The sequence below is a fragment of the Xyrauchen texanus genome, chromosome 31 (assembly GCF_025860055.1).
Source record: "Xyrauchen texanus isolate HMW12.3.18 chromosome 31, RBS_HiC_50CHRs, whole genome shotgun sequence".
NCBI lineage: Eukaryota > Metazoa > Chordata > Actinopteri > Cypriniformes > Catostomidae > Xyrauchen > Xyrauchen texanus.
Genome location: NC_068306.1, coordinates 26,677,790 through 26,705,607, shown reverse-complemented (window position 1 = coordinate 26,705,607; position 27,818 = coordinate 26,677,790). Strand labels below are relative to the sequence as shown.

Below are 27,818 nucleotides of genomic sequence, written 5' to 3'. Positions count from 1 at the left end.
TGGTTTAGCTTGGAAAAGTGTGGGGGACAAAAAACATCATTTTAAAGAGTCCGGGGGACGTGTCCCCCACATACCCCTGTGGCTGCTACGCCCTTGTCTGAAGAAAGAATTCATAATTCAAATGATATATTTAAATCTCCCGTCCAGGGCCGGTGAAGTCTACACACTGACAGCTGATCAGTGCATACAGCACGTCGAAATTAATGCCACAAAATCCAAAACACACACACACACACACACACACAAATACCAAAGCCGATTTCATTGTTTTGATGAAAAAAGCAATCATCTTGACCAGATGTTTCTCAATCTCTTGATTCACAAAAAATTATAACATTTCAAATTTCAGAAAGCTAAAAGTAGGCCTAGGCACTTTTACAGATATGCATGTGTATACAGTGTAATGAGCTTCTTGCAGCTTTTGAACTTTTAATTACTATCTTATTTGAATTTTCATTATTCTATTGTCTATTTAGTGAGGGAAATTATTAAAGACTACCGTAAAGTCTCCCCATAACAAATGCATTAATCAAAGAAATAAAAGAACAAGAAAGAAAGTCGTAGCTACAAGAAATAATAATCTGTCTTACCTGTTGTCAAAAGGGTAGCCATCAGTGGAAGCACCAAATTCAAAAACATTATGTTCTGGTTTGATATGCAACGAATTCAAAAATAACTGATGCGATATTAAATTAACAAAGCTCTCATTCCCTTAAAGAACAATTATCCAAGTTCTCCATTTATTGTGATGCGTCTGGCGGCCAGGACTACCAAAGATGATCAGATGTACAACTGTTTTATGTCATTTAACTCGTCAGCCATTCAGGATGAGTTCCAAGCGCTGGTCCGAGCCCTTTAAAATCCTGTAACAGTAAAACAATTACGCGTATTGAGACGAACTTTGAACTGCGCGCGAGGCCAATTGAAAACAAAAATTACTTTCGGCTGCACGTGGGCAGCGGATCGAACATTAATCAGCTTAAAACACGAACCACTGAGATTAATGAAGAATGGTTAGTATCAGCCTACGATTGAGGTCCCTGTCAAGTTAGCCTACTGCCTGGACTATATAGTTATCGGGTTTTGATTGGTCAGTTGATGCGCAGTTGTCCTGGAGCGGTCATCTCCATCCATGTGTCTTTGACATACAGTAAGTCTCTTTAACGGGCTGTTCACATAGAACTCGTTCTTGCGCTTAAATCTAGAAACAGCGCCACGAGCGCCAGTGTCTCGAGAAGCCTTTTCAACTGTTGAAATTCTTTTTTAACTTGACACGACGTCTAAAAGCGCGGCGCAACGATCAAAGACTTCAGTCTAGCGCATGTTTGCACAGGGAAACAAATAAAGTAGTGGAGACAGGCGCAAAAATACGTTCTGTGTTGAACGGCCCCATAAGCGTCCAAAAGTATGGTCTGTTACTGACAAATTCATGCAGTCCGACGTTCTGATTGGTGAAGTGATGTTATTCAAATGACAATTTTAAAGGAAAAATTCACAGAACGGGGCCATTTACTGTCGGTAAACTGTGCTAGACCTCCCTCGTGTGGTCTAGGAACGTATACGATTTCAGAGCCGTATTAACAGAGTTTAATCCTCTTCAAAGTCAATCCTATTTGTCAGTCGTTGTAACTGTTACTATTTTTACATTACTGCACAACTGGCCAATAGTTTACTTTAAAGAGATAGTTCACCCAAATTATGAAAATTCTCTCATAATTTGCTCACCCTTTGGACATCACAGATGTGTATGACTTTCATTTTTCTGCTGAACACATATTAAGATATTTAGAATAACATTTCAACTCTGTAGGTCCATACAATGCAAGTGAATATGTGCCAACATTTTGAGTCAGCATAAAAGTAATACATATTACTCCAGTGGTTAAATCCATGTGTTCAGAGATGATATGGTTGATGTGAAACAGATCAATATTTAAGTCCTTTTTATCAATAATTCCCCTCTCTGCTCAGTAGGTGGCGATGTATATGAAGACTGTGAATTACCAAAAACAGAAGAAGAATGAGAAAGTGAAAGTAAAGTGGAGATCGACTGAGCAAAAGGAGAATTTATAGTAAAAAAGGACTTAAATATTGATCTGTTTCACACCCACACCTATTATATCACTTCTGGAGGCATGCATTTAACCACTGGACTCGTCTGGAGTACTTTTATGTTGTCTTTATGTGGTTTTGGAGCTTCACGATTTTGGTACCCATGCACTTGCATTCACTGACTACAGAGCTCAATTATTCTTCTAAAAATCTCAGTTTGTATCCAGCAGATGAAAGAAAGTCATACACATCTGGAATGGCATGAGAGTGAATAAATTATGACAGAATTTTCATTTTTGGGTGAACTAATTTGAATGTAGTGCTGTATAATGTAAAAAAAAACATATAGGAAAATGTATCCCTTGTAGGGCTATTCATATAGCATATTATAGCAGAAAAGCTGATAATTATGTGTCAGAATGTCAGAAACTGTCTGTTAGACCACAATTAATGGTAGCAAGATCATTGTGAAAATATATGAAGACATTGCTGTTACTTTTCAGATTTCTGGATATTATATTGGCCTACTGTATGAAAAAAAAAGCTGAATCCTTTGGGAGTCCCAGTAATAAATTAGTGGGCAACATTTATATGGTACTTCTGAATTAATCTTTTCATTTGATGTGAAGGCCAGGTTGTCATGGTTTATTTTGAAATCCTTTCAAATGTAAAACACCTCCCTTACACTCCACCAGCATTGTTATCAGACACGGCAAATTAACAATTCAAAATAAAGCAGTGGAATTAATTCTCAACTTCACCAAAGAGCTGTCAGTGCACCTCAAACCTTCAACCATGTTTGTCACTTAAGGAAACACTGGAGATGTCACTCTTTGAAAATAATAATTCAGCCCTGTGGAAACTAAAAGCAACAATAAACACGGTGGTGTGTGATATTCACCTGTCTAGAAAAGATGTCTGTCTGAGGAGCATCAATATTCTTCTGATAGATTGAAATCTTTGTCATATTGAATATACTTGTGCACCCATCTTAGAAAAATATGATAAAAGCTTCTTACGTGCTAATATGTCCTTTAATTTGAATGCAAATAGCAACACCAGCATTTATGAAAGATTAATGCTAGAGAAAAAAATTATTGACAGCTGTCAGGAAAAGTGGCATCTGATGTGTTTGCCTAAATTGTTAATGTGGTAATGTTGAATGCTCAAGTATAAAAAAAGCTTAATTTCCATTTATATTTAAGAAATTATTGCACTCTCCAAATATTGTGACGAACATTGATGGTGCGAATGAATCAAGTTAATGTGTGCAGGACTTTTTCTTTTCTATATTTTGTTGATGTTTATGTATTATTTTTCCTCATCAGATAATAGTTAGAAATAAAATAATCCATCTTACCTCAAAGCTATTTATTACTGGCCATAAGTCATCTAAATCAATAGAAATTCATTAAACAAATAATAGGCTAACAAACATTAGTACATTACCTTTTCTTGTATGCATGCAAACTTTAAATTTCCTTGTGATTGCTTTAGAGTCAAACTAAAACTTTTCAGATTGTGGGCAACCCTGCCTTTCTGCCTATTTATGCACAGATGTCATGCTTCTGGAAACTTATCTTCTGATAAAATGACTGGATGCACCGTAAGTTGCTTAGTAAAACTGCCAAATGCTTTAAATGCTGTAGATAAAATGGCATTTTCCAGTTCTTTCAACAGGAGGAGACAAACTCCCACAAGTTATCTTTTCATTTAGTCCCCTTTCACATTCTCAGCTCTCCTGTTCACTTACAGTACACTCTGTTGAAGAACGTCACAAACTGGGATTAAAACAGCACCACAGTAGCTACTATTCTTTCAGGGGGGAAAGACCCTGCGGAGACCACACCTGCTCAGGCTGAGGGAGGTAAAGACTGATGAAATATATCACATGGGATTTCAGGTTGCATGTGGAAAATGGCACGGTAGTAGATCCTACCTTATTGGGAGGGAGGAGTTGCTACAAACACGGCGACCAGAGAACAGCCCAAGGGAGACGGGGGTCCGCTCGCAAGGGGACTGTACCGTGGAAAATACACACAGGGGGACAATTCCACATGGGGGCCCGACCTGTGGAGCACCTATTCCAGTACAGAGTAGTTTGAGTACTTGTAGTGGGTCTGGTCGGGGAATTCCTCCGCTGAATTTGCGGACCAGAGGGCTAGGGAGGAGTCATCCAGGGAGCCGAGTTAGTGTGATCTCCTGGGATAAGAGCGCACAATATTACCTCAGTGGAGGGAAAGGGTGCTAGTTGCAAGCGGTACACCTGGTCAGTTGTTACTGTGTTACCGAGTTCTACCGGCTCGGACCTGAGAGAACACAGGATGAAACCGACTCAACCCTGAGATTGTAAAAAAAAAGGTATTGGGTGTTGCCCAACCCGCTGCTCTGCATATGTCTGCTAAGGAGGTGCCTTTGGGCAGTGCCCACGAGGACGCCACACTTCTCGTCGAGTGTGCTCGAACCCACAAGGGTACATTCCCCCTGGGTGTGATAGGCCAATGCTATGGGAGTCGTAGGAACCTTGGGCACATAGCCTGGTCGTGGTCTTAGGAACCTCTAAGGAACCTGATAATCAAGTCGCGCTTACCCAAGGACTTGCCGTCCTCTGCGTCGTGGTGGGCCGCGATAGCGGCTACATACACCTTCTATGTGGAGGGGGACAGCCTCCCCTCCAACCTCTCTTGCAGGGATGAAAGCACTGACTGAACTGCGCAACTCTGCAGGTCTTCAGACAGGGAAGAACACCAATTTAAAGTAGCCTGGTAGAGGGAGCTCTGGCTTGGTTGATCGTGTCTACAACGTCAGGTGGTAGGCCAATTAGATCATCCGCATCCCATCAGGGGGCAGACGTTGAGTTTCCACAGGTCTGGGTGCGGATGCCAGAGGTCCTGCAGTACATCAGGAACAGGACTACCCAAGTGCAGATCTTCAAGTGCCTTGGCCTGGTGGATTGCAGGGGGGCCAAGGCATGCAGGGCGGAGACGGCTTGGTGCTGCTCCACCGTCGAGGGTAGTGAGCGCGGAGGACCGAGAAAGCTGGTTTCGGGCAGTAAAAGGTGCCCTCTATGGCTTCCTCAACTTGTCATGCACCTCCGTTAAGAAAGGAACCGGGGGGGAAGCCCCGTTTTGAGGGAAGAAAGCCGCGACCGCAACGTTGCCACTGCAACCATTCATAAAACACAGCCTGCATGTGATCGCAGCCCAGGCACATGAGGCAGCTCTTATGACCGTCAGAAGTGGAGAGAAATTCAACCGCATCCAGGAACTACACAGGGGCAGAAAAACATCTTTAAAAAGATGCGTCCTGAAAAGGACGTTCAACACCAGCTGTGTTTTAGGAAAACATTCTCTTTTAAAAGCACTGTCGAAGCGCCCAGGGGCAAAGCTGCACTGCAGTGCAGAGAAGGAGAAAGCCGCTGATATGCGCCGTAGATCCAACAGCATATGCTCATAGAGATGAAGTGAACAGTCTTGTGAATAGCAGCTCACTGATCACACAACTGGTTGGCTCCGAAGAAAATATCTGAATGGACAGATGCATTTCCCTCCCTTTATACCCATATGTCTGGGGGCGGGACATGCAAATTCTGTTTGCCAATTTCTCATTGGCCTTTTCTCAAGTTCAGAGATGCGTGAGGCTCTCAAGAGAGACCCCTAGTGTCGCTTCTTCGAAACAACATCGAAGAAAGCGACAGCCGGGGAACCGATGTTAAAGTGAGGCATTTACAATGGAAGTGAATGGGGCAAATTTTTGGAGGGTTTAAAAAAAGACAGCTTATTATTTGTTTTACAACAATTAGTCTATAATATTGTATATAGTGATATTATTATTGAGTTGCAAATGCAGTTATCATTATTACGGCATAATCGGATCAAGAGACCTCCCACTGCCAGCTCTGGTACTCCCTAGTGGAGGCTCACCTTGGGACAGTCGCACTGGCACACAGCTGGATACGGGGGTGGCACGGGTCCTGTGCAAGGTCAGGGAGGATGAAGTCACTCTAGTGGCCCCCTATTGGCCCACCTCCCTGGTAAATTCCCCTGAGGAAGAACCTTCTTTCCCAGGGACGTGGCACCCTCTGGCATCCACGCCCAGACCTCTGGAACCTCCACGTCTGGCCCCCCGGACGGGATGCGGAAGATCTGAGTGACCTACCACCTGCGGTCGTAGACACGATCAACCAAGCCAGTGCTCCCTCTACAGGCAACTTTATGCCCTAAAGTGGCGCTTGTTTGCATATTGGGGTTCTTCCCACTCTAAAGACCCGCAGAGATGCACAGTTTGGTCAGTGCTTTCATTTCTGCAGTGCTTTTTGAAGGTATATGTAATCGCTATTGTGGCCCACCACAACGCAGTGGACGGCAAGTCCTTGGGTAAGCATGATTCTATTATCAGGTTCCTTAGAGGTGCCTGGAGGCTGAACCCTCCCCGGCAAAGCCTGTTCCCCTCCTGGCTTCTCTCAGTGTTCCTCTCTGCCCCGGTCGCTGTGTTTGTAGAGCTCCTCCCTCATCAGGTAAGACCTACCACCGTGCCACTCCCACTTGTGGCTTGACAATCCATGTGGTGTATTGGCCACATGTCACTTCCCCCTAGCCAGGATGTGGTCTCTGCATGGTCTTTTCCCACTGAAAGAATAGTATCAGGAAAGATCACCTTCCCCGCCGCATTTCATAGCATTAAGATTTATGCTCTATGACAAGACACAGAGAGAGAGAAAAGGCCACAGCTGGCCGACTTGCTCCCATGATAGTCATGTAGTCTGTTCCCTCCTTAGGGGTGCTGGGAACCCAAGGTCTGTATATGACACCTTTTCTGGGGGCGTTGGGGAGGGTTACATGCTGCCAATACAGTTGCTTCTAGCAGGCAGTAGCTTGCTTGCACCTGTGTCAGCAGTTCACGTAACATGGTCTAGTGCATGGCGCTTTTAAATGGGAAACCTTTTGTCAGTACATTCGACACAACATTGAAGTTGAACATCATAGTTACTGTTGTAAACTCTGTTCCCTGATGGAGGGAACAAGACGTCGTGTCCCCCTTGCCACAACACTAGACCTAACACTGTAAATGGCCGTACCTTATTCTCGGCTCCTCAGTGTAAAATCCTGACTGACAGACGGACGCCCGCTTCCCTTTATACTCATATTTCCGGGGGCATGCAAATTCTGTCTGCCAATTTCTCATTGGCCTTTTCTCAAGTTCAGAGGTACGTGAGGCTCTCAAGAAACTACATTCGACACAATATCTCTTTCCGTCCATCAGGGAACGGAGATTACAACAGTAACCATGACAATTTTTGCCATTGTATCAAATGTCTTAATAATGAATTATGATCCAACGTAAATGTTCTTGATAAAAAAATATGATCGTGCCTGGTAATGTGCATGTAAAATGGATAGAAAAAACATTTTAGCTTAGCGTAAAGCTGACCATTTACACAAGCTTTATTTCTATTTCTTCAGATTTACTTCTCTGTCTGCTCGTATGAATGTAACACATCATAAGAAAGTGTTTCACCATTGTTCAAATGTACTTTGGATTGCATAATTTATTTGCATATATGTTTTCCATCTGAAAGGACTAAACATTAAATAAAACAAATTACAATAAAATGCAAAGTAATCTCTTCAGCAATCAAAATACTTTTTGAATTTGTTCTAATTCCAATGATTTAATTGTAACTGTAGTGGAATACAGTTACTTATATTTTGTATATGTAATTCTGTGTGTGTGTGACAATGACTGGCTGATGGAACACCTGTGCCCCCTACACCTGTTGGCCTGTAACGATGTTGACAAAACAGGCAGAAACGATGATGATAAAGTTAAAATGAACCCAAGTGCAGTTTATTTATTAAAATCGAACTATAAAATGTGAAAGGAAACAAAAACCATAGATCTAACTAAACGTGATATAACTTGACTATGGCTACGACTAAGACTAAAGCAAAACAAAACCACGAGGTTACAAGTACTCTGACTTGAACAAAACTACAAGGTACATGTATACTGACTGGACTAAACTTAGGCTTCACAACAAGTTTACATGTACATAAGCTAGACTAAACTATGGGTGAACAACAAGGTTACACATACAATACCTGACAAATGACAAAGGCAAACATGAGGGTTTAAATACACAAGACATGGGTAACAAAGGCCAATGAACAAACAGAACTTTAAAACAAGATAACAAGACAATTAACTAAGGCCAATAACAAACTACAACAGAATCAAAGTAATAAAACAATGAACCAATGAAAACCAGACACATGAACAAGAAGGGAAAACAGGATATGACAAGACTAGGAAACAGGAACTTAACAGGAAATTTCAAAATAAAAGTACACAAACTAAAGTCAACTGAGAATATCACATGGCCTCAAGGTGCACATAGCCTGGCACAAGACTTAGTGGCGATTGGTGGTTATTGTTGTTGTTGTTGTTGTTGTGTGTGTACATATCAGATAATCTTCAGAGGGACAAATTGAAGTGGAATACAGTCCTATGAATATAGTCTTGTATGGATGACGCATTGCAGATTAATTTGTGTTATCACAGATCTAAATATTCTTCAATACCACATGGTGTCCTATCAGTGAATGTTCATAACCATCTGAATGTTGGAGTGGGACACCCTGCTATGAATATAATCTTTCATCGATTACACAGCATATAGAATTTGTATTAAATTCAAATCTCAGTGTTCTCAGTGCAGTTCTCTACACTAGGACATAGAGTATTGTTTGGCACCAGGACATACGGTACCAAAATACTGAATTAGATCTGTGTAAAAGAAATGCATGAACACAAAATGTTACACAAAAAAGAAATACATATATTTTGTACAACTATTATACTGCAGATTTGTGTTATAGATTTATTAATGTCTCCTACTCTTGTGTGTGTGTGTGTGTGTGTGTGTGTGTGTGTGTGTGTGTGTGTGTGTGTGTGTGAGAGAGAGTTGAGAGAAAGTTGTAAAAAACTGACAGCAAACTAAAAAGTATGGGTATTTTCAAATCTTTATTGATTTATGAACAGCTCCAGCCTCATAACGAGTATAACACAGCTTGCATAGCACAAAAACAGTACAACAAATAGCAAAATAGTTTTTCTTTGTTTGTATGAAAACGTTTTTTGTAGTACTCTCTCTCTCTAAATGTATTTTTTTGAAGGCTAAAACCACCCACCCCTTCAATTGGATGAATTGCATCAATGACTGTGATTCGATTTGGATCCCACAAACAGTCTTCCTCACATAAACTTTCATCCATGCCGCATCCTGGTGGGCACCAGGCAGTGTCATACCCATGATAATGCCAGGTCTTCTGCAGTGATAGTCAATGATTATCACTTTCTCAACATTGACATTCACTCTCAGAACCACTCTCTGGTCCACAGGTATAGATCCAGAGGGTATCTTCTCTAGATCTCGGCTCAGGTATACACCACGTCCGAGCAAAGCATCAGAAGACTGACGAAAGCCATCTCTAAGTATTTGTTTTGCAGCCTCCTTGGATGTGCCATGATACATTTTGTACAATTGATCTCCAGCTGGTTCACACTAACTCTGAAGAACTGATGTAGTAGCTATACCAAAGTCATATTCTGCCCACATGTTTGCACAGAGTAAACACAAATAATCTTAGCATACTCAAAGTATAATGTCAACTCAGATGGTTCACAGATCAGTAGTATCAGACATACAAAATATGAGATAATGACAAAGGTGAAATGCCATTAGTATAAATGTATATATATAATAAATCTTTACAGAACAATAAACATTTAACTGTTAATATGTGATAGGCTTTAAGCGGTTAGGCTTGAAAGTAACAAATCCCAGATTTGAACAAAGACATAGTAGTTACTGACCTCTGTTGTTAACTCTGAATGCAGACCTTCTGAAAGCAGATTTATAAATGGCATACCAATCAGGGTGTGTCCATGGAAGGTGTTCCATTGACTTTGATCTCACACAATGATTTCACTTTTATGTTAACTTCTTCAGTTCCTTTTATACATCTACATGTAAGCAAGTTTGAGTGTTTATGTGGGCTCAACAATGTTTTCTGCTCTGAACTCTTAATTTTTTTCGTATAGTTTTTTTAAAGCATCTTTTTATATTTTAATAAATACTAAATATTTGATACCATTTTGTAACGGTATTCAATGGAAAGGAGGAGGCGAGAACCGGCTTTTCAATGGAAAGGAGGAGGCGAGAACCGGCTTTTCAATGGAAAGGAGGAGGCGAGAACCGGCTTTTCAATGGAAAGGAGGAGGCGAGAACCGGCTTTTCAATATAAATAATAGTTTAATAGTAAACTTAAAAGAAGACACAAACACACACACAGGACGGACATGTCCGCTAACGATCTCTCTCTCCCGCACGACACCCTGCAGTCGACCTTTATACCTCAGAGGCTTGATTAGCCTAATACGGGACCGGGTATGTATGATCACGACCCGGCCCCGCCCTCCGCCCTGCCACATTCCTCCCTCGTTCTCTCAGGCTGGGGAGCCCCCGGCCTGACGTACACCCCCCCCCCTTTCCCTGGGGGAGGGCGCGGCTTCTACGCTGTCTGCCGGCAGGTCATCCCCATCTACCTGGACGAGGGAGGGGACAAGGGGAGGGAAACAGAAATAATTAAAATGGGGGGTACTTCCTGTAACAGTGTAGTACCCCCCCAAAACTCTGTAAAATTTAAAAGAGGGTAAAGGCCAACGCAGAGCGACAGTGAGAGAGAGAGAGAGGAGAGAGAGATGAAAAAAAAAAAACGTCGCCAGTTCTCCGATACGCCGCAGCTTGTTCCTCGGCCACTCCTCCACCCTCTATCGGACGCCAGCCGCACCTCTCCGGGCGGATCAGAGGCAGTCCTCCAGCCCCTGACGGAACGCCCCGCCACGTTCTAGGGGAACAGAAGGGGTCTCCCCCACCCCTGGCAGCGGTTCTCTCACTCCAGGCGGTCGGCAGTGAGCCCATCCCACTCGCGGTCGGCGGTCTTATACCCCGCCGTGTTTCAGCAGCTGGTAGGGAACTCCTCCGCCCCTGGCAGCGGCCCTGACCGCTCCAGGCGGTCGGTTAGGAGCCCCTTCTCCCCTCGCGGTCGGCGGCCATCGTCCTATTCAGGCGGCTGGGCTCCACGTTCCCCGGCAGATGGCCGCGGCTGCTCCATTGGGGTGGACGGTAGTGGCGAGAACTCTACTACGGCGTATCCCTCCTCCTTCCCGAGCTTCGGCACCAGTGTAACGGTATCCAATGGAAAGGAGGAGGCGAGAACCGGCTTTTCTATATAAATAATAGTTTAATAGTAAACTTAAAAAAAGACACAAACACACAAAGGATGGACATGTCCGCTAATTAGCCTAATACGGGACCGGGTGTGTATGATCACGATCCGGACCCGCCCTACGCCCTGCCACATTTATTTATATTTATTTTATGTTCCCTAACCTGTTAAAATTGAAATGACAAGAACTATCAACATTATTTCCCAGTCTCCTTTGCAACAAACATCCATGTACACAGCTGTGAAAGGGTCAGGGTCATGAAATGAATTAGTTTACCATTTCATCAGAATTGGATGAACCTGAATAGGTCAAACAAGAAAATTACTGTCAAATAGCAATATCACTCCCAGTTGTAAAGTTAAAGACTACAGGCTGAGTAAAGCCTATATATTTTACAGGTTATTTTATCTTCAAGAACATAGTAGAGCATGATGCTGCAACATGATCACACAGGAGATCCTTCACAAGGTGATTGGTTTAACCACTAGAATAGACCTTATTCACATTAGTGCCATCTTTTTTTTATGGGAAGAGACAGGAAGAGACTTACCATCTCTTCAGTGGCATGGCATAAAGCTGTAAAAAGCACTTGAATCACTGCTGATTTTCCACAACTCTGAATGGAGTTTAATGTCTACTGTCTAAAAACAGTGTTGAGCTATATCTAAATGGGAACAGACCAAAAACATAAGCCATATTAACATTAGAGAGAAACTCTTGGGTTTCTTTAGGATCTATATAAAAATACTGAAACATCAGCAGCTATGGCAATGGTATATGACATGTTTTGGCAATATTTTTGTGTATTAATCTGTAAAAAAACTTTTCAGAGCAATCTGTTTCAAAACCACATGTAGGCCATAAGTGCCATTTTACCTATACTGACTTAAAATTCCATTGATACAAGTACAGAGTTCAAAAATGCATTATTCTATAGTCATAGTAATAGCTAATAACTTGTAATTACTTATAATATTTACTCTATATAACTTCATGTTTAGTCGATAACTGATGACATTGATATTCCATTGAAAATTGTAGGCGGATTACCTGAGCCCTGAGGTTGTGATAGCGCATAGCCTTTTCTGGGTTTGATGGTAGCTTTTGATGGCAGTTTTTGAAAGACCCAGCCCAAAGTCCAGGCATGAGTTGTCGACTGACAGCGCCTGCAAATCACCCACCCATACTCCATACTATGGAGTTCTGAACCAGCCTGGCCCACTGCCGTGTAAGAACTTCCAGCCTTGGAGGGATGTGCGGGTCTTCCATCCCATGGTGGCCAGACAGAGGTGGGGTGCAACCGCCTATTCTACCGGGGGAAGCTCCAGACAGCCCTTTTCCTCTGCGTGGTCCACCATGGTGAGAACTGCAGCCCCTCTGATCTGAGTGCACAATGAGTTGGGCTCCATGTGGACCTCTAGGAAGAATGGTGTATTCCTCCAGACCTTGGCATGCTGAAAACGGCAGCCTGCAGAAACCACTCATGTAGGCGCGGACTCTACATAGGAAGATCAAAGGGCTTGCATGGTCCCTGTGTGCACACAACAACTTTCAAAAGGGTGCTAGGATCAGCCAGTCATTGAGTATGCGGACACCCACTTCCCTTAATGGGGCAAGAGCTGCCTCTATAACCTTTGTGAAGACGTGAGGGGATAGGGACAGGCCGAAGGGGAGGACCTTGTACTGATATGCCCGGCCGTCAATACTAAACCATAGGAAGGGTCTGTGTTGAGGTAAGACCAAGACGTGAAAGTATGCATCCTTCAGGTCTACCGCCGCAAACCAATCTTTAAATCAAATAAAATCACTTTATTGTCACGCTACCATGTACACAAGTGCAACAGTAGGTGAAAGTCTTGTGTGCAGTTCCGAGCAACATAGCAGTCATGACAGTGACAAGACATATACCAATTGCAATAAACAACATGTTTACATAACATAATTTACATATGAAATGTACACATACTTACACAACACAATAATAATATACAATGTACAGTAAACAATACACACAATATAGAATACACATACAATAAAAAAATAAAATAAAGAGTATATAAAAAATATATATATATACAGTAGTTGTATTGTGGAGAATATAATTATGACAGTCCAGTGTGAGATAATAGATTAATAAAGTGCAGTGCTGATATATTGATTGTGAGAGATCAAGTGTTCAAAAGTCTGATTGCTTAGGGAAGAAGCTGTCATGTAGTTGGCTGGTGCGGGTCCTGATGTTGCGATACCGCCTGCCTGATGGTAGCAGTGAGAGCAGCCAATGACTTGGTTGGCTGGAGTCTCTGATGATTCTCCGAGCTTTTTTTCACACACCACCTGTTATATATGTCCTGGAGGGAGGGAAGCTCACCTCCGATGATTTTTCTGCCAGTTCGCACCACCCTTTGCAGGGCATTGCGGTTGTGGGTGGTGCTATTGCCGTACCAGGCGGTGATGCAGTTTTACTGACGTTGAGGGAGAGGTTGTGCTCCTGACACCAGCTTGTCGGCGTGTGCACCTCCTCTCTGTAGGCTGTTTCATCATTGTCAGTGATCATACCTACCACGTCGTATTGTCAGCAAACTTAATGATGGCATTGTAACTATGTGTTGCCACACAGTCATGTGTGTACAGGGAATACAGGAGTGGGCTGAGAACACAGCCCTGCGGGGCTCCAGTGTAGAGGGTCAGTGATAAGGAGATGTTGCTGCCCATTCTAACCACCTGACATCTGCCTGACAAGAAGTCCAGGATCCAGCTGCACAGCAAGCTGTTTAAGCCCAGAGCCCGGAGTTTCTCATCAAGCTTGGAGGGCACTATGGTGTTGAATGCTGAGCTGTAGTCTACAAACAGCATTCTCCCATATGTGTTCCTTTTTTCCAGGGGGAAGAGAGCAGTGTGTATTGTAGAAGCAATGGCATCATCAGCGGTTGTTGCAGTAGGCAAACTGCAATGGGTCCAGAGAGGTGGGCAGCACAGAGCAGATGTGATCTCTGATTAACCTCTCAAAGCATTTGCTGATGATGGGGGTCAGAGCAACAGGACGCCAGTCATTTAGGCAAGTGATTTTGGGTCGCTTCGGTACAGGCAAAACGGTTGACATTTTGAAGCATGTGGGGACTACAGACAGGGAGAGGGACAGGTTGAAAATGTCAGTAAAAACACCAGCCATTTGGTTCGAGCACGCTCTGATGACGCGGCCCAGAATGCCGTCTGGACCCGTGGCTTTACGGATGTTCACCCATCGGAAGGATCGGGTTACATCCACAACAGAGACGGAGAGTGAACTAACCTCTGTAACGTCGGCCTCGGGTGCTCTTTCCACGAGGGCAGTGTTATTGTCCTTGAAATGAGCAACGAAATTTATTAAGCTAGAGAAGCAGCGGTGTTCATGGCAGAGTTTTTATTCCCTTTGTTGTCTGTGATGATTTGAATTCCCTGCCACATACTTCTAGAGTCTGTGATGTTGAACTGTCCTTAAATTTTGTGCCTGTACTGGTGTTTGGCTGCACTGATAGAGTTACGGAGGGCATAACTGGCTTGTTTATGCTCCTCTGCTTTCAGGCAATTAAAAGCGGAGGTTCACGCATTAAGTGCGGCGCGAACATCGCCATTAACCCATGGTTTCTGGTTGGGGTAGATCCGTATTGTTTTGGTTGGCACAATGTCCTCTACGCACTTCCTGATGAAGCACGTTACGCTATCAGCGTATACCTCAATGTCGTCATCAGAGGCGGACTGGAACATCTCCCAGTCCGCGTGATCAAAACAGTCTTGTAGTGCAGAGTCTTGGTCCGACCAGCACTGGATCGTTCTGGGCAGAAGCAGAACGGAAGAGTGGTCTGATTTGCCAAATGGTGGGCGGGGGAGGGATTTGTAGCCATTCCGGAAAGGAGAATAGCAATGGTCCAAAACCCGGTCCCCTCGTGTGTTGAAGCTGATGTGTTGGTGGTATTTTGGTGCGATTGTTTTAAAATTGGCTTTGTTAAAGTCCCCAGGAACAATGGACGCGGCCTCAGGGTGCGCGGTTTCCTGCTCACTTATTCTCCCATACAGTTCCTTGAGTGCCCGGTATGTGTCGGCTTGTGGGGGGATGTACACAGCTGTGATATTCCTTGGTAGCCAGAATGGTTGACACAGAAGCATGAGATATTCCAGATCAGGAAAGCAGAAAGACTTGATAAAATGTACGTTCCTCTGATCACACCATGATTTGTTGATCATAAAACATACACCACCACCTCTGCTTTTACCTGAGAGGACTTTCGCTCTGTCCGCTCGGTGCACGGATAACCCTGCGGGTTCGATGGCCGAGTCTGGAATCTCCGCAGCCAGCCAGGTTTCTGTAAGGCAGATAACACAGCAATCCCTCATCTCTCATTGGAAAGAGAGCCACGCTCTCAGCTCGCAGTATACTGGGTAGCGGGGGTCAATTTGCGCGATGTCTTACTCTGATGAGAACGCCGGATCTTTTCCCCCTTTTCCTTCAGCGTGAGGGCAATGAGGAATTTGAAGTCCGGTTTTCGGTGTGTATTGGAGAACCAATGTCCAAAAGCGTTTGTTTGTTTTTGTTTTATACAATAAGGCAGACTAAATACTATGTGAAAGCAAAAATACTATAATAGAAATACTATGTGAAAGCACCCACACGTAGATGGCCAGTGGCTGTGTTTTATAATATCCTTGACCTGGCTGCGATAAATGCTTCCATCATGTTCAAGAAATGCACAAATGAGAGAATGTCACGGAGGAACTTCATAATGCGACTGGCAAATGAACTTCGCTACGGCCATATGAGAGCAAAAGCCACACAGCTGATGGTACAAGGACCCAGGCAGGAGCAGCTGCAGATGGAGAGGAGAAGGTACTGCCAAGTGTGGAGAAACTGCAAGAAAAACAAAACTAAGGACACTTGTGACAAATGTCAAAAGGTAGTGTGTGGGAGCTGCACATGGAAGGTAGAGAGTACCTGTGTTGACTGTGAGTAATCGATCCACGAGCGTCAATGAATGATGTGCGGTGTTTGCCCCCAAAACAACAAAAAATGTGTTCATAATGATTTTACAGCATAATATTTTTATTATAGTTTTACAGCATGATAATTTTGCTCACTGTAAAACAAATATTGCTTTCTAAATCAGTTCGTTTTCCCACAGTTTAGCGAATGTTCATATTCTTTATAAACCGTTTTGACCATTTTGGGTTAGGCCTATATGTGTTTCGTACATGTCTAAGGTTTTTACTATGCCTTGAAATAGGCAAGGCAAGTTTATTTATATAGCACATTTCATACACAATGGTAATTCAAAGTGCTTTACATAGAAGAGATTAAAATAAGAATAAAAAAAAATAAGAATAATTGAAACAGTTTAGAATATAAAATAAAATAAAATACAGTACAACAGTCGGACACACAGTGGCACAGTGCTCATTCAGTAAATGCACAGCTAAACAGATGTGTTTTGAGTCTGGATTTGAATGTGACTACTGTAGGAGCACATCTGGTCTCTTCTGGAAGCTGGTTCCAGCTGCGGCTGGCATAATAGCTAAAAGCAGACTCTCCTTGTTTAGAGTGAACCCTTGGTATTTCTAGCTGATGTGATCCTAATGATCTGAGTGATCTGTTGGGTTTATATTCAGTGAGCATATCTGCAATATATTGAGGTCCTAGCCCATTGAGTGATTTATATACCAGTAATAATACTTTAAAATCAATCCTAAATGTAACTGGGAGCCGGTGTAAAGACCTGAGCACTGGTGTGATATGTTCATATTTTCTGGTTCTGCTCAGAATCCTGGCAGCAGCGTTCTGTATGAGCTGCAACTGTCTTATGGTCTTTTTGGGAAGGCCAGTGAGGAGTCCATTACAATAATCCACCCTGCTGGTGATGAAAGCATGCACATGTTTCTCTAGGTCTTGACTGGAAACAAAGCATCTAATTCTTGCAATATTTTTCAGATGATAGTATGCTGATTTAGTTATTGCTTTGACATGAGTACTGAAACTAAGGTCTGACTCTAGAGACACACCAAGATTCCTGACTTGATTTTTAGTTGTTTGACCCCTAGCGTCAAGGTATGTATTCACCTTGAGAACTTCATCTTTGTTTCCAAACACAATGACTTCAGTTTTGTCTTTGTTTAACTGAAGAAAGTTTTGGCACATCCAACTGTTTACTTCATCAATGCATTGGCACAGGGAGTCAATGGGGCTGTAATCGTTAGGTGATAGGGCTAAGTAGATCTGTGTGTCCTCTGCATAGCTGTGGTAAGCAATTTGGTTCTTTCTCATTATTTGGCTCATTGGGAGCATATACAGGTTGAACAGGAGTGGCGCAAGAATTGAGCCTTGAGGGACTCCACATGTCATGGACGTCCACTCAGACTTATGGTCTCCTATACTCACATAATAACCTCTCCCTTATAAGTATGACTTGAACCATTTTAGGACCATCCCAGAAAGCCCCACCCAGTTTTCCAGCCTGTCAAGAAGTATGTTGTGATCGACAGTGTCAAATGCAGCACTGAGGTCGAGTAGTACCAGTACTGATAATTTGCCTGTATCAGTATTTAAGCGAATATCGTTTATTATCTTTATGAGCGCTGTCTCTGTGCTGTGATGCGATCGGAAACCAGATTGAAAATTGTCAAAGTATCCATTCGAGTTCAAGAATTTGTTCAGCTGATTGAAGACAACTTTTTCAATGATCTTGCCTATGAAAGGAAGATTTGAGATCGGTCTATAGTTGCTTAATATGGTCTTAACCAGATTGCTCTTTTTCAAGAGGGGCTTGACAACTGCAGTTTTCAGTTTGGAAAACTCCCAGAGAGATGTGAGGAGTTTATCACTTCTAGGATATCTGCTTCTAAACAGTTGAACACACTTTTGAAAAAAGATGTGGGAAGTGCAAGGGCGCAGGTTGATGTTTTAAGGTGCTGTACGGTTTCTTCCAAAATTTTGCCATCAATAATAAATACACATTGGTGATGTTTTTATAAGCTATTGTACTGATTTGTTTTTAATAGAATATAAATAATTAAATTTGTATCTGTAATAGCTACAATAGCAAGTTCTGTGGTTGTCCATGAACTAATAAATTTTGACATTCATTAGAATTTAAATTTCGTGTCCTGGTGTTTATTATTAATATAACAGATTCATTTATTCATGGGTTTTGATTCCAGTGGTGGCTGCATTGTTTCCGATTCGTGTTGTCCAAACATTTCCAATAACTCCAGAGCATTGTAAAAATATATATATATAAAAATATATATATATATATATATATATATATATATATATATATATATGTATGTATAGTCTAGCACTATGTATAGGCCTATCTGCGTTCGCTTGGCGCTCCGTGCTCCATTTAATACATATTATTCTATTTTATTCAAATTGAGGATTCAAATTCCGGTAGTTCTAGTGTTAAAAAGACGCGTTTTTACAAAGACGTTCACGCATTTCCAATAACTCCAGAGCGTTGTAAAGTCCAAAAGTCAACATATTTTGTAAAAGGATAGATGTAATAATTTCCAAAATTCTCAACATGTTTTTATCTAACGAAATATTCTGCCTCAAACCATGTTTGTTGGCGTTTAGACATTCAAAAACATTTTCACTGGGGTGAAAAAACTTGCTGCACACAAAGCGAGGCACGCACCTTCCGGGGCAGTCTAGCAGCTAATATATATATATATATATAGTCTAGCACTATTATATATTACAAAAAAGATCGTATTATGAATGGGAATGGGAAAGCACATTACACCTTAAATATACTAAAACAACAAAAAGTATCCATGGATATTTTTTCCAAGTGTGTCACTTCCTGTTTAGGATTCTGTTTAGTGTCCCACCCAGTCTGAAGCTATTTGCATGTACAATTTGGAGACTGAATGTTAAGTTAATAATGCAGTACAGTCAAGTCAAGTTGATCAATCTAGTGAAATGACAAAATTATTGTGTATTTATTTCTAAATATCTGGCTTATCCAGCTCACACTTGTACCAAGTTTTTATTTTATTTAATAAAGAACATAAATAAAACAGAATTTAAAGATATTTGCATGAAGTATATGTAGCAAGGTAAGCAGGAGAAGGGGAGGGAGATTGTGAAGCAACTACCAATCCCATTACAGATTGCTGATAGGGTGGCCCAATTTAAAGGACAGGCAATATGGAAAGGCAGCCGGGGAGGAGGGTAAAAAAAATTACACGCACCGGACTGGAGACGAGAGATCGTTTGTTTGCCATCAAGATAAGTTTGTTAAACCGCCATAAAACACCAAAAAGGTATTTCGGATAGTTTTAGACGGCTGTTGTGCAGTCATGGAGGAAGATTCTGAAGAATCGATAATAGAGGATAGGGAAGGATTTACGGAGGTATTGGGAAAAAGCCAAAAGAAAAAAAATTCAAAACGTAAGAAATTCAAGGATCAAGAGGATAGCGAAGATATGACGGAACTAATGCAGGATAAAGTAAAAAAAAAGACAAAAGAAAATCAAGAAATTGTAAGAGAGCAAACTGTACAAAATGTTAAGGAGTCTGGATTCAAAGTTATGTTGACATTTGAAAAGAGTACAGGAATACATTTGCATCCAATAAGACTATCCAAGGCAATCGATAAAATCATTGGGTCAGTTGTTTTGGCTAAATGTTTGGGACTTGGGAGAGTTTTGATCATAGTGAAAGATATTGGGAAAAAAAAAACTTCTCAAGATTAAAGAAATGAATGGAGAAAAGGTCACAACCAAAGAGATTGGAGTAGAAAAGGTGGAAAAAGGGGTTATATATGGAATTCCAACATATATATCCACTGACGAAATGTATGAGAATTTAAGAGGAGGTAAGGTTATTAATGTGAGAAGACTGTATAAAACAAAGGAAGGACAACGACAAGAAAGTTTAAGTGTCTTGTTGACATTTGAAGGGAAAATGCCTGAAAAGGTTCAAATGGGATATATAAGTTACCCAGTAAGAGTGTATGTCCCAATGCCATTGAGATGTTTTAAATGTCAACGAATAGGACATGTGGCTGCAGTGTGTTGGGGGAAGGTAAGATGTGTAAAATGTGGAGGTGAGCATGAATATGATAAATGCACAGAGGTGAATGGATTAAAATGCTGCAACTGTGGAGGTGCTCACAGTGCAGCATATGGAGGATGTGAGGTACAAGTTAAAGCAAGAGAAGTACAAAAATACAAGTCTGAGCATAAAGTCACTTATGCGGAAGCAGTGAAGATCTGTAAAAGTAAGGAGGTCAGGAGGGAAGAGAAGAGGGATAATTTCAATCAAGACCCAAGGGACCTAAGAATGGAGAAAGCTAAGGAATCAGAACAACAGTGTGATATAAAAGATAGTACTTTAATAATGACTAAAGAGAACTTTCTAGCCTTTATTGTTAAGGTAATTAATGTCACTGCTATGTTGCCAAGCAGATCAGCCAAGATTAAAACAATTCTAGAAGCTGCATCAGAATTCCTAGGGATCTCTGGGATTTCAGTGAACGCAATTCATGAAATTCTAACTAGAGAAGCAGCAGTAGTAGTTTCACAGGTATTTGAGTAGTTAAATGGTGATTCATGTAATGCAATGGAACGCAAGGAGCCTTGTAGCAAATGGTCAAGAACTAAAAAAAACTGTTTTGGATATGGATCATAAACCAAGTGTAATTTGTGTTCAAGAGTCTTGGCTTAAGCCAAATCTGCAATTTGTACTACCAGGATATAAGTCTGTTCGAAAGGATAGAGTTGGGAAACAAGGGGAGGGGTGGTAACATTTATAAAAGAAGGAACTATTTATAGGGAATTAAGTGAGGTCAAGGATATGGAATGTGTTGTGGTTGAAATATATTTTAGAGAAGAATCAGTTGTAATATATAATTTTTATAATCCATGTAAGAAGATTTCTATTAAGTTGTTTGATAAGATTAAGAAAGAGACAAAGGAATTATGGTGTGGTGATTTCAATGCTCATAATTGTCTATGGGGGAGCTCAAATATAGATTATAATGGGGAAGTAATAGAACAGCTCATGGATGACAGATCACTAGTATGTTTAAATACAGGAGAAGGTACTAGGTATAATGTAGCAGAAAATACGGTTTCAAGTATAGATCTAACACTAATATCAAATGGTATGGCTGACCTATGTGAATGGAAAGTAAATAGCGAGAACACAATTGGAAGTGATCATTTTCCAATTATTTGTAAAATAAATATTGATAATAATCCAGAATGTGTTCTACAAAAGAAATGGTTGTATGAGAAGGCAGATTGGAATTCTTTTAGTAAGCATTGTGAAGAAAATAAAGATTTAGTGGTAAAAGATTCAGTAGAAACATTTTGTGATTCAATTACAAATATAATAATGGAAGCTGCAACATTATATATACCTCAAAGAAGGACAGGTCAGAAAAACAAAAATATTCCATGGTGGAAGGAAGAGTGCAGTAATGCAATTAAAGAAAGAAATAAGGCATTTAAACATCTCAGGGAAAATATGAATATGAGTAATTTGTTGGAATATAAGAAAGCAAGAGCTAAAACAAGAAGAATAATTAAGAATGCTGAAGAAAGAAGGATGGAGAGAATTTTGTTCTACCATAGGAAAAGATACTCCTTTGGATAAAATATGGAATATGTTAAGGAATATGAGTGGGAAAGGAAGGAAGTCTACTCTAATACCAGTTTTAATTGAAGAAGGCAAAGTTGCAGTAATAGATATAGATAAAGCAAACATGTTAGGTAAGGTATTAGAAAGTGCACATAGAATAGATTTGGGAGAAGAATATGAGATAAGGAGAAAGGAAATTTTAGACAAAAATCCTGATATAATGAAGAAAAGAAATAGCAATAAAAGCTGTATGGATGTAGAGTTTTCACTTACAGAATTGAAAGTAGCTTTACATAAATGTGTCAATACTACTCCTGGGGTTGATAGAGTAAGCTATAATATGATAAAGCATCTGTCAGATAATATATTATTAAAGATTCTTGAGCTATATAATAAAATATGGATGGAAGGAATTATTCCAAAAATATGGAAGAAAGCTGTAGTAATTCCAATTTTAAAGCCAGGAAAAATCTCAGCTAACCCAGGAAGTTATCGTCCAATTGCTCTGACTTCAAATTTATGTAAATTAATGGAAAAGATTATAGTTCATAGACTAACATATGATCTAGAGAAAAAGGGTAAATTAAGTAAGTATCAATGTGGATTTAGAGGTAAAAGATCAACCATGGATGCATTAATCAAGGTCAGTAATGAAGTAGAGAAGACAATAGCTATGAAAGAGATTATGGCAGTAGTGTATTTTGATATAGAAAAAGCGTATGACACGGTATGGAGAGAAGGGTTGTTAATTAAAGCTTCAAGGATAGGAATAGATGGGAATATGTATAATTGGTTATCTCAATTTCTGTTTGAAAGAACATTTGTAGTTCAAGTGGGAGGGTGTCAATCTTTAATTTATAAAGCAGAAAATGGTATTCCTCAAGGGAGTGTTGTAAGTCCAATTCTTTTTAATATCATGATTAATGATATTTTTGACAATTTAGGATATGGTGTGGGATGTGCACTGTATGCTGATGATGGGGCTATTTGGAAGAGAGGAAGAAATTTCAAACAAGTGATGTCAGGTATGCAAACAGCTATTAAAAAGGTGGAAGAATGGAGTATAGAATGGAGTTTTAAAATGTCAACTAGTAAATCATGTTATATGATATTCAGTAGAAAAAAAGATTTTAAGGATAATGAATTACTATTGTATGGGAAACCTTTAGAACAAGTTAAAACATTTAAATATTTAGGAATGTGGTTAGATGGGAGATACACTTGGAAAAAACATATTGAGGAAGTTGATAAAAAATGCAGGAGGATTTTAAATGTGATGAGGGCAATAGCTGGGAAAGAATGGGGAGCAGAAAGAGACTCAGTGCTAACAATATATCAAGCCTTGATCAGATCTTCTATTGATTATGGATGCATAATTTATGGGGCAGCTTCAGAATCACTATTAAAAAGTCTAGATAGAATTCAATATAGAGCCCTTAGAATATGTTTAGGAGCAATTAAAACTACTCCAGTCAATGCATTATTAGTAGAAGCGAATGAAATGCCATTGAATTTAAGGAGAGAGAAACTGTCTTTGGTATTATGGACATCTTTAATGAGTTACACTGGAGGAAATATAGCTAAAGATGTTTTAAATAATTGTTGGGAATATTTAAGTAGAATTGAGAGAGGATATGGATGGAAGATAAATCAGTTAACAGAGAAATATCAGATTGCTAATATTGAGTGTAGTGTGTCACCTGTATGGGGAGAGGTTCGAACTGGATTATTCCTGAGGTTAAAATTGATTTAGGAATATTAGATAAGAAATGGGAATGGGAGGAAATGGGTATAATTAAGTCTCAAGTTAATAAGTACATAAAGGAAAGATTTTATGCAAGTATGAACATTTATACTGATGGATCTAAAGATCCAAGAACAGGGATTACAGGAATAGGAGTGTATATTCCAGAGTTCAGAATATCAATATCTAAACGATTAACTTCTAGATTGTCAATTTATACTGTTGAAATGGTCGCTATTATAATAGGACTAACATGGGTAGAGGAGGTTAGGCCTGACAGAATAGTGATATGCTCTGATTCTGCTTCTGTCTTAACATCACTACTTACTAATTGTACTTCTAGAGAAGATTTGATGTGCTGAAATATTTTCATTAATATGGCTGAATACAAAGGAAAGGAGTAGAAGTTGGATTCTGTTGGGTGCCAGCGCATGTAGGAGTAGCTGGTAATGAGTATGCTGATGAGTTAGCAAAAAATGCTTTAAAAGGGAAGAAATAGATTTTAATGTTCCATTAAGTAAAAGTGAAGTTAAATCTATTATTAAGGAAAATATTATTAAAGAGTGGCAGGAAAAGTGGAATACAGATATTAAGGGACGATACTTATATAATATTAAAAAATGGTAGATACTAAGAAAAGCATAAATGGTAGAAATAGGAAAGAAGAGGTCATTATGACTAGGATGAGACTTGGTCATTCAAGATTGAATGCATCGCTCTTTATAATTGGAGTTCATGAGTCAGGCTTATGTGAGAATTGTGGGGAGAAAGAGTCAGTGGAGCATGTGATATATGATTGTAAAAGGTATGAGGAGGAAAGGAAGGAATTGATATCATATTTAAATGAAAGAGGGAAGGTTAATAGGGATTTATCATATTTGTTAGGTTATGAGTTTAATAAGGATAGAGAAGGATATAGAATATTAATGAAATACATATATAATACTGGATTAAGTGAAAGGATTTAGTTTAGAATAAGGATGGTCTGTTTTGTCCCAGATTTTATAGTCCAGTTTGGAGGAGCTGAACACGCAGCACCAAGCGGACTATGGGAGATGGAATGAGATGGAGCATCAAATAAATAAGGATGATTATGTGAGAAAGAATCAAAGGAAATAATAATAATAATAAGGAAAACCTGATTAAAAGAAATCATGACTGCATAACAGCAAAGGTAGGTGGCGATATGCACTAAGAATGCAACGCGCCAATAAACGAAAGAAGAAGAAGAAGAAGAAGAAGGCAGCCGGGGTCCTTGCAGCACCAGTTAGCTGTTTGGCTAGTAGCCGTGTGGGACTGGGTGTCCTGTGGTGTATTTTGTCTCAATTGAAGGTAAACCTGTATTTTTTCGGTGTACTATTACAAGGGATGTTTTTTATTGTACTGATGCAGTCACCAGTATAGATTTAATAATTTTTGTAGATGAATTGGGGGTATTTGAATCCATTAATGTATCATATGGGTATGAGTTGGTAATTATGGTAATATGGTTATTTTATTATGTTTTAGAACTGTTTTCCTGATGGAATAAATTCAGGACCACCATGTATTTGTCTGGTAGTGCACCTTAAAGGTATGGTTATTCATTTTGAGTTTGTTGTTTGTTTGTTATCTGGATGTGACTGACGCTCATGAAAAATATTCTATTTTTTGTATAGGGTGTTGGATGTTGATTGCTAGTCGCTGTTCTCTTATATTGTTTTTTTTGTTTGATGTTTATTTGATTTTATGTGACAATTGTGAAACTGACTGCTCCCTGACTTATTTGTGGTGATTAATTTCCTAGCCAGCTATATGTGTTTTTTGTTTATTGTTTTTTTGTTTAATGTATTGGTTGATTTGTTGCTGGCTAGTGGAATTGTTTATTTATCTATTTTTGTTTTTTTCTTTAAATTATGTATTTAATTTAAACCGCTTTCCATCCTTGATTAAGCTGCAGGGGGTAGTTTCCCATCGTGGTCGGTGGAGAACTGGGAGTACAATTTAATAGAGCCCTTATAGGTCTTTTGGTGTGGCTACTAATTGTGAACGTGTATCACATAAGCATGTTTGTAGTGAAGGGCTTATGGGGGTTTGCTGTGGTTTGCACATGATGCAGTGAAGTGTCCCCTGTATAGGTAGCTCAGGTTTTTTTGTATTCCTAGTTGGACAAATTGAGAAATTGTTGCCCCTGCCAGCTGAATTAAGTCATGCCCTGAATAATTTTATGGTAGTGTTTAATAAAGAATTTTGTACTTTTTTACAATTTGTTGTTGTCTGTGATCGATCTATTTTTTTTGGCCCTAGCGGGTGTCACATATATTTAATTTGTTCTTATTCACCTTCAAGAGAAGAACATACATTATAATATGATCATCATTACAAAGCACATGTGCAGTTATCATTCAACATCTGGTGTAACTTTAAAAAAACATTAAAGAAATTTTAACTCTCCAAGGGTACTTTAATAGCGCCCATACTGAACATCACATGTGGCTTTGGACGAATTTCATCAATGACTGTTATTCGATTTGGATCCCACACGCAGTCTTCCTCAAGGCCGCTTGACACCATGCCACAATTTGGAGGGCACCAGGCAGTGTCATACCCCTTTTTATGCCAGGTCTTCTGCCATCGATGATTTTGTTTGTCAATCCTTATCACATTCCCTACATTGACCTTCACCCTCAGAACCACTCTCTGGTCCTCATGTAGATTCAGGGGGTATCTGGAGGCCTTATTTAGATCTCGGCTGAGATAGACACCAGGCCCAAGCATCCCATCAGAAGATGGTTTAAAGCCAGATACTTTAATTTTCTCAGCAGCCATCCTGGATGTGCCATGGTACATTCTGTAGAATTTATCTTTAGTTGGTGCTATGCAACTACTGAGGCATGGTGGACCAGTTGGACCCAAATCATCTTCAGCCCACATGTCTGCACCTGAACAAAACACAAATAAACTAAATTTCCTAAAACTATTAATAAAAACTCAGAAGGTTATCAGAGAGAGAGAGAGAGAGAGAGAGAAAAATACATTAAAGATTATGAATATAATAAATGTCAACAGTAGAAAATATTCAAAATATTACAGTAATAATCATATTATTGGTTATTACAAGGTTGATAGGCATTATTAACAAAAACAAAGTAGCAATTTACCTCTGATGTTGCTCCTACCTTTAAACCTTCTTAAAGCAAGTTTATAAACGGCGTACCATTCAGGGTGTGTCCAAAATGGAAAATGTTCCATTGACATTCAGTTTCTCTTCATATTGGTACAGTATACTATTATGCAAGAATACTTTTATGAAATTTGTAAAGCATGATGATGTAAAGTCATTTTGTAGATCTAACTGTTGTTTCCTTTTAAATTTCTCCAGCATCCAAAAGCAAAGAGAGTCTTTCTATAATTCTCCAAGACCAATTTATTGATAATTCTGAAGAAAACTTGATTTGCATCTATGTTTCAGGTTTAACAATGACCTTTATCAAGCTTTTATTAAAACAAGCAGCAATTGCACTGATCTCTGTTTTATGTTCTGTTTTATGTATATCCTTTTGGAAATCTTTTTAATTTATTTTATTTCAAAACCTCTGCATTTAAGGAAGTATGTGTATTTGCATAATTAAATACTATACATGGACTTCTAAGTGAGATGATCTGCATAATGCTGATTAATTCCAATCTAACTTTTTGTTTTAATGTTTATATTTTAATACATAATTTTTATATTACATGGTCCATTAAAATTGAAATGACAAGAAGGACTACCAACTTCCCAGTTTCATTTCAAACAAAAACGTCAATGTATTTTAAGTTTTGTTTCTACATTACTGGACTGTTTTCCTGTAAATGCCGCACCTAGCCAGAAATATGTACACAGCTGTGACAGATGGAGTCTCAAGATAAAAAGGAGAAAGTGTCAGGTTACTGAACAATAACACGGCCTATGATTGATATGTTTACGTGGAGTTGGGTAGGGCTCAGAGTACAGTATGTTGCTTATTCAATCTGACACAGATTTCCATAGGAATCCTAAATAAGAATTATAAATCACTTGAAGCCATTTTAAAATGAATGGTGCACATCGATTGCTTAGTGAAATCTTATTTTACACTTTGCGAGTGCTGA

At 39.8% G+C, this 27,818-nt stretch overlaps 1 protein-coding gene and 1 pseudogene across 3 annotated transcripts in view; both read right to left on the bottom strand.

Moving 5' to 3' along the window:
* LOC127625304 (nectin-1-like) overlaps positions 1 to 1,443 on the bottom strand; it is a 41,046-nt gene extending 39,603 nt beyond the window's left edge. For all 3 annotated transcript variants that reach the window (XM_052100511.1, XM_052100512.1, XM_052100510.1), the window contains exon 1: positions 591 to 1,443. In XM_052100511.1, coding sequence (XP_051956471.1) covers positions 591 to 639 — 49 coding nt within the window. In that variant the 5' untranslated portion in view covers positions 640 to 1,443. The remainder of the gene's footprint in view (positions 1 to 590) is intronic.
* Positions 1,444 to 8,832: 7,389 nt separating this feature from the next.
* Positions 8,833 to 26,618, bottom strand: LOC127624903 (uncharacterized; annotated as a pseudogene).
* Between the last annotated feature and the right edge of the window lie 1,200 nt (positions 26,619 to 27,818).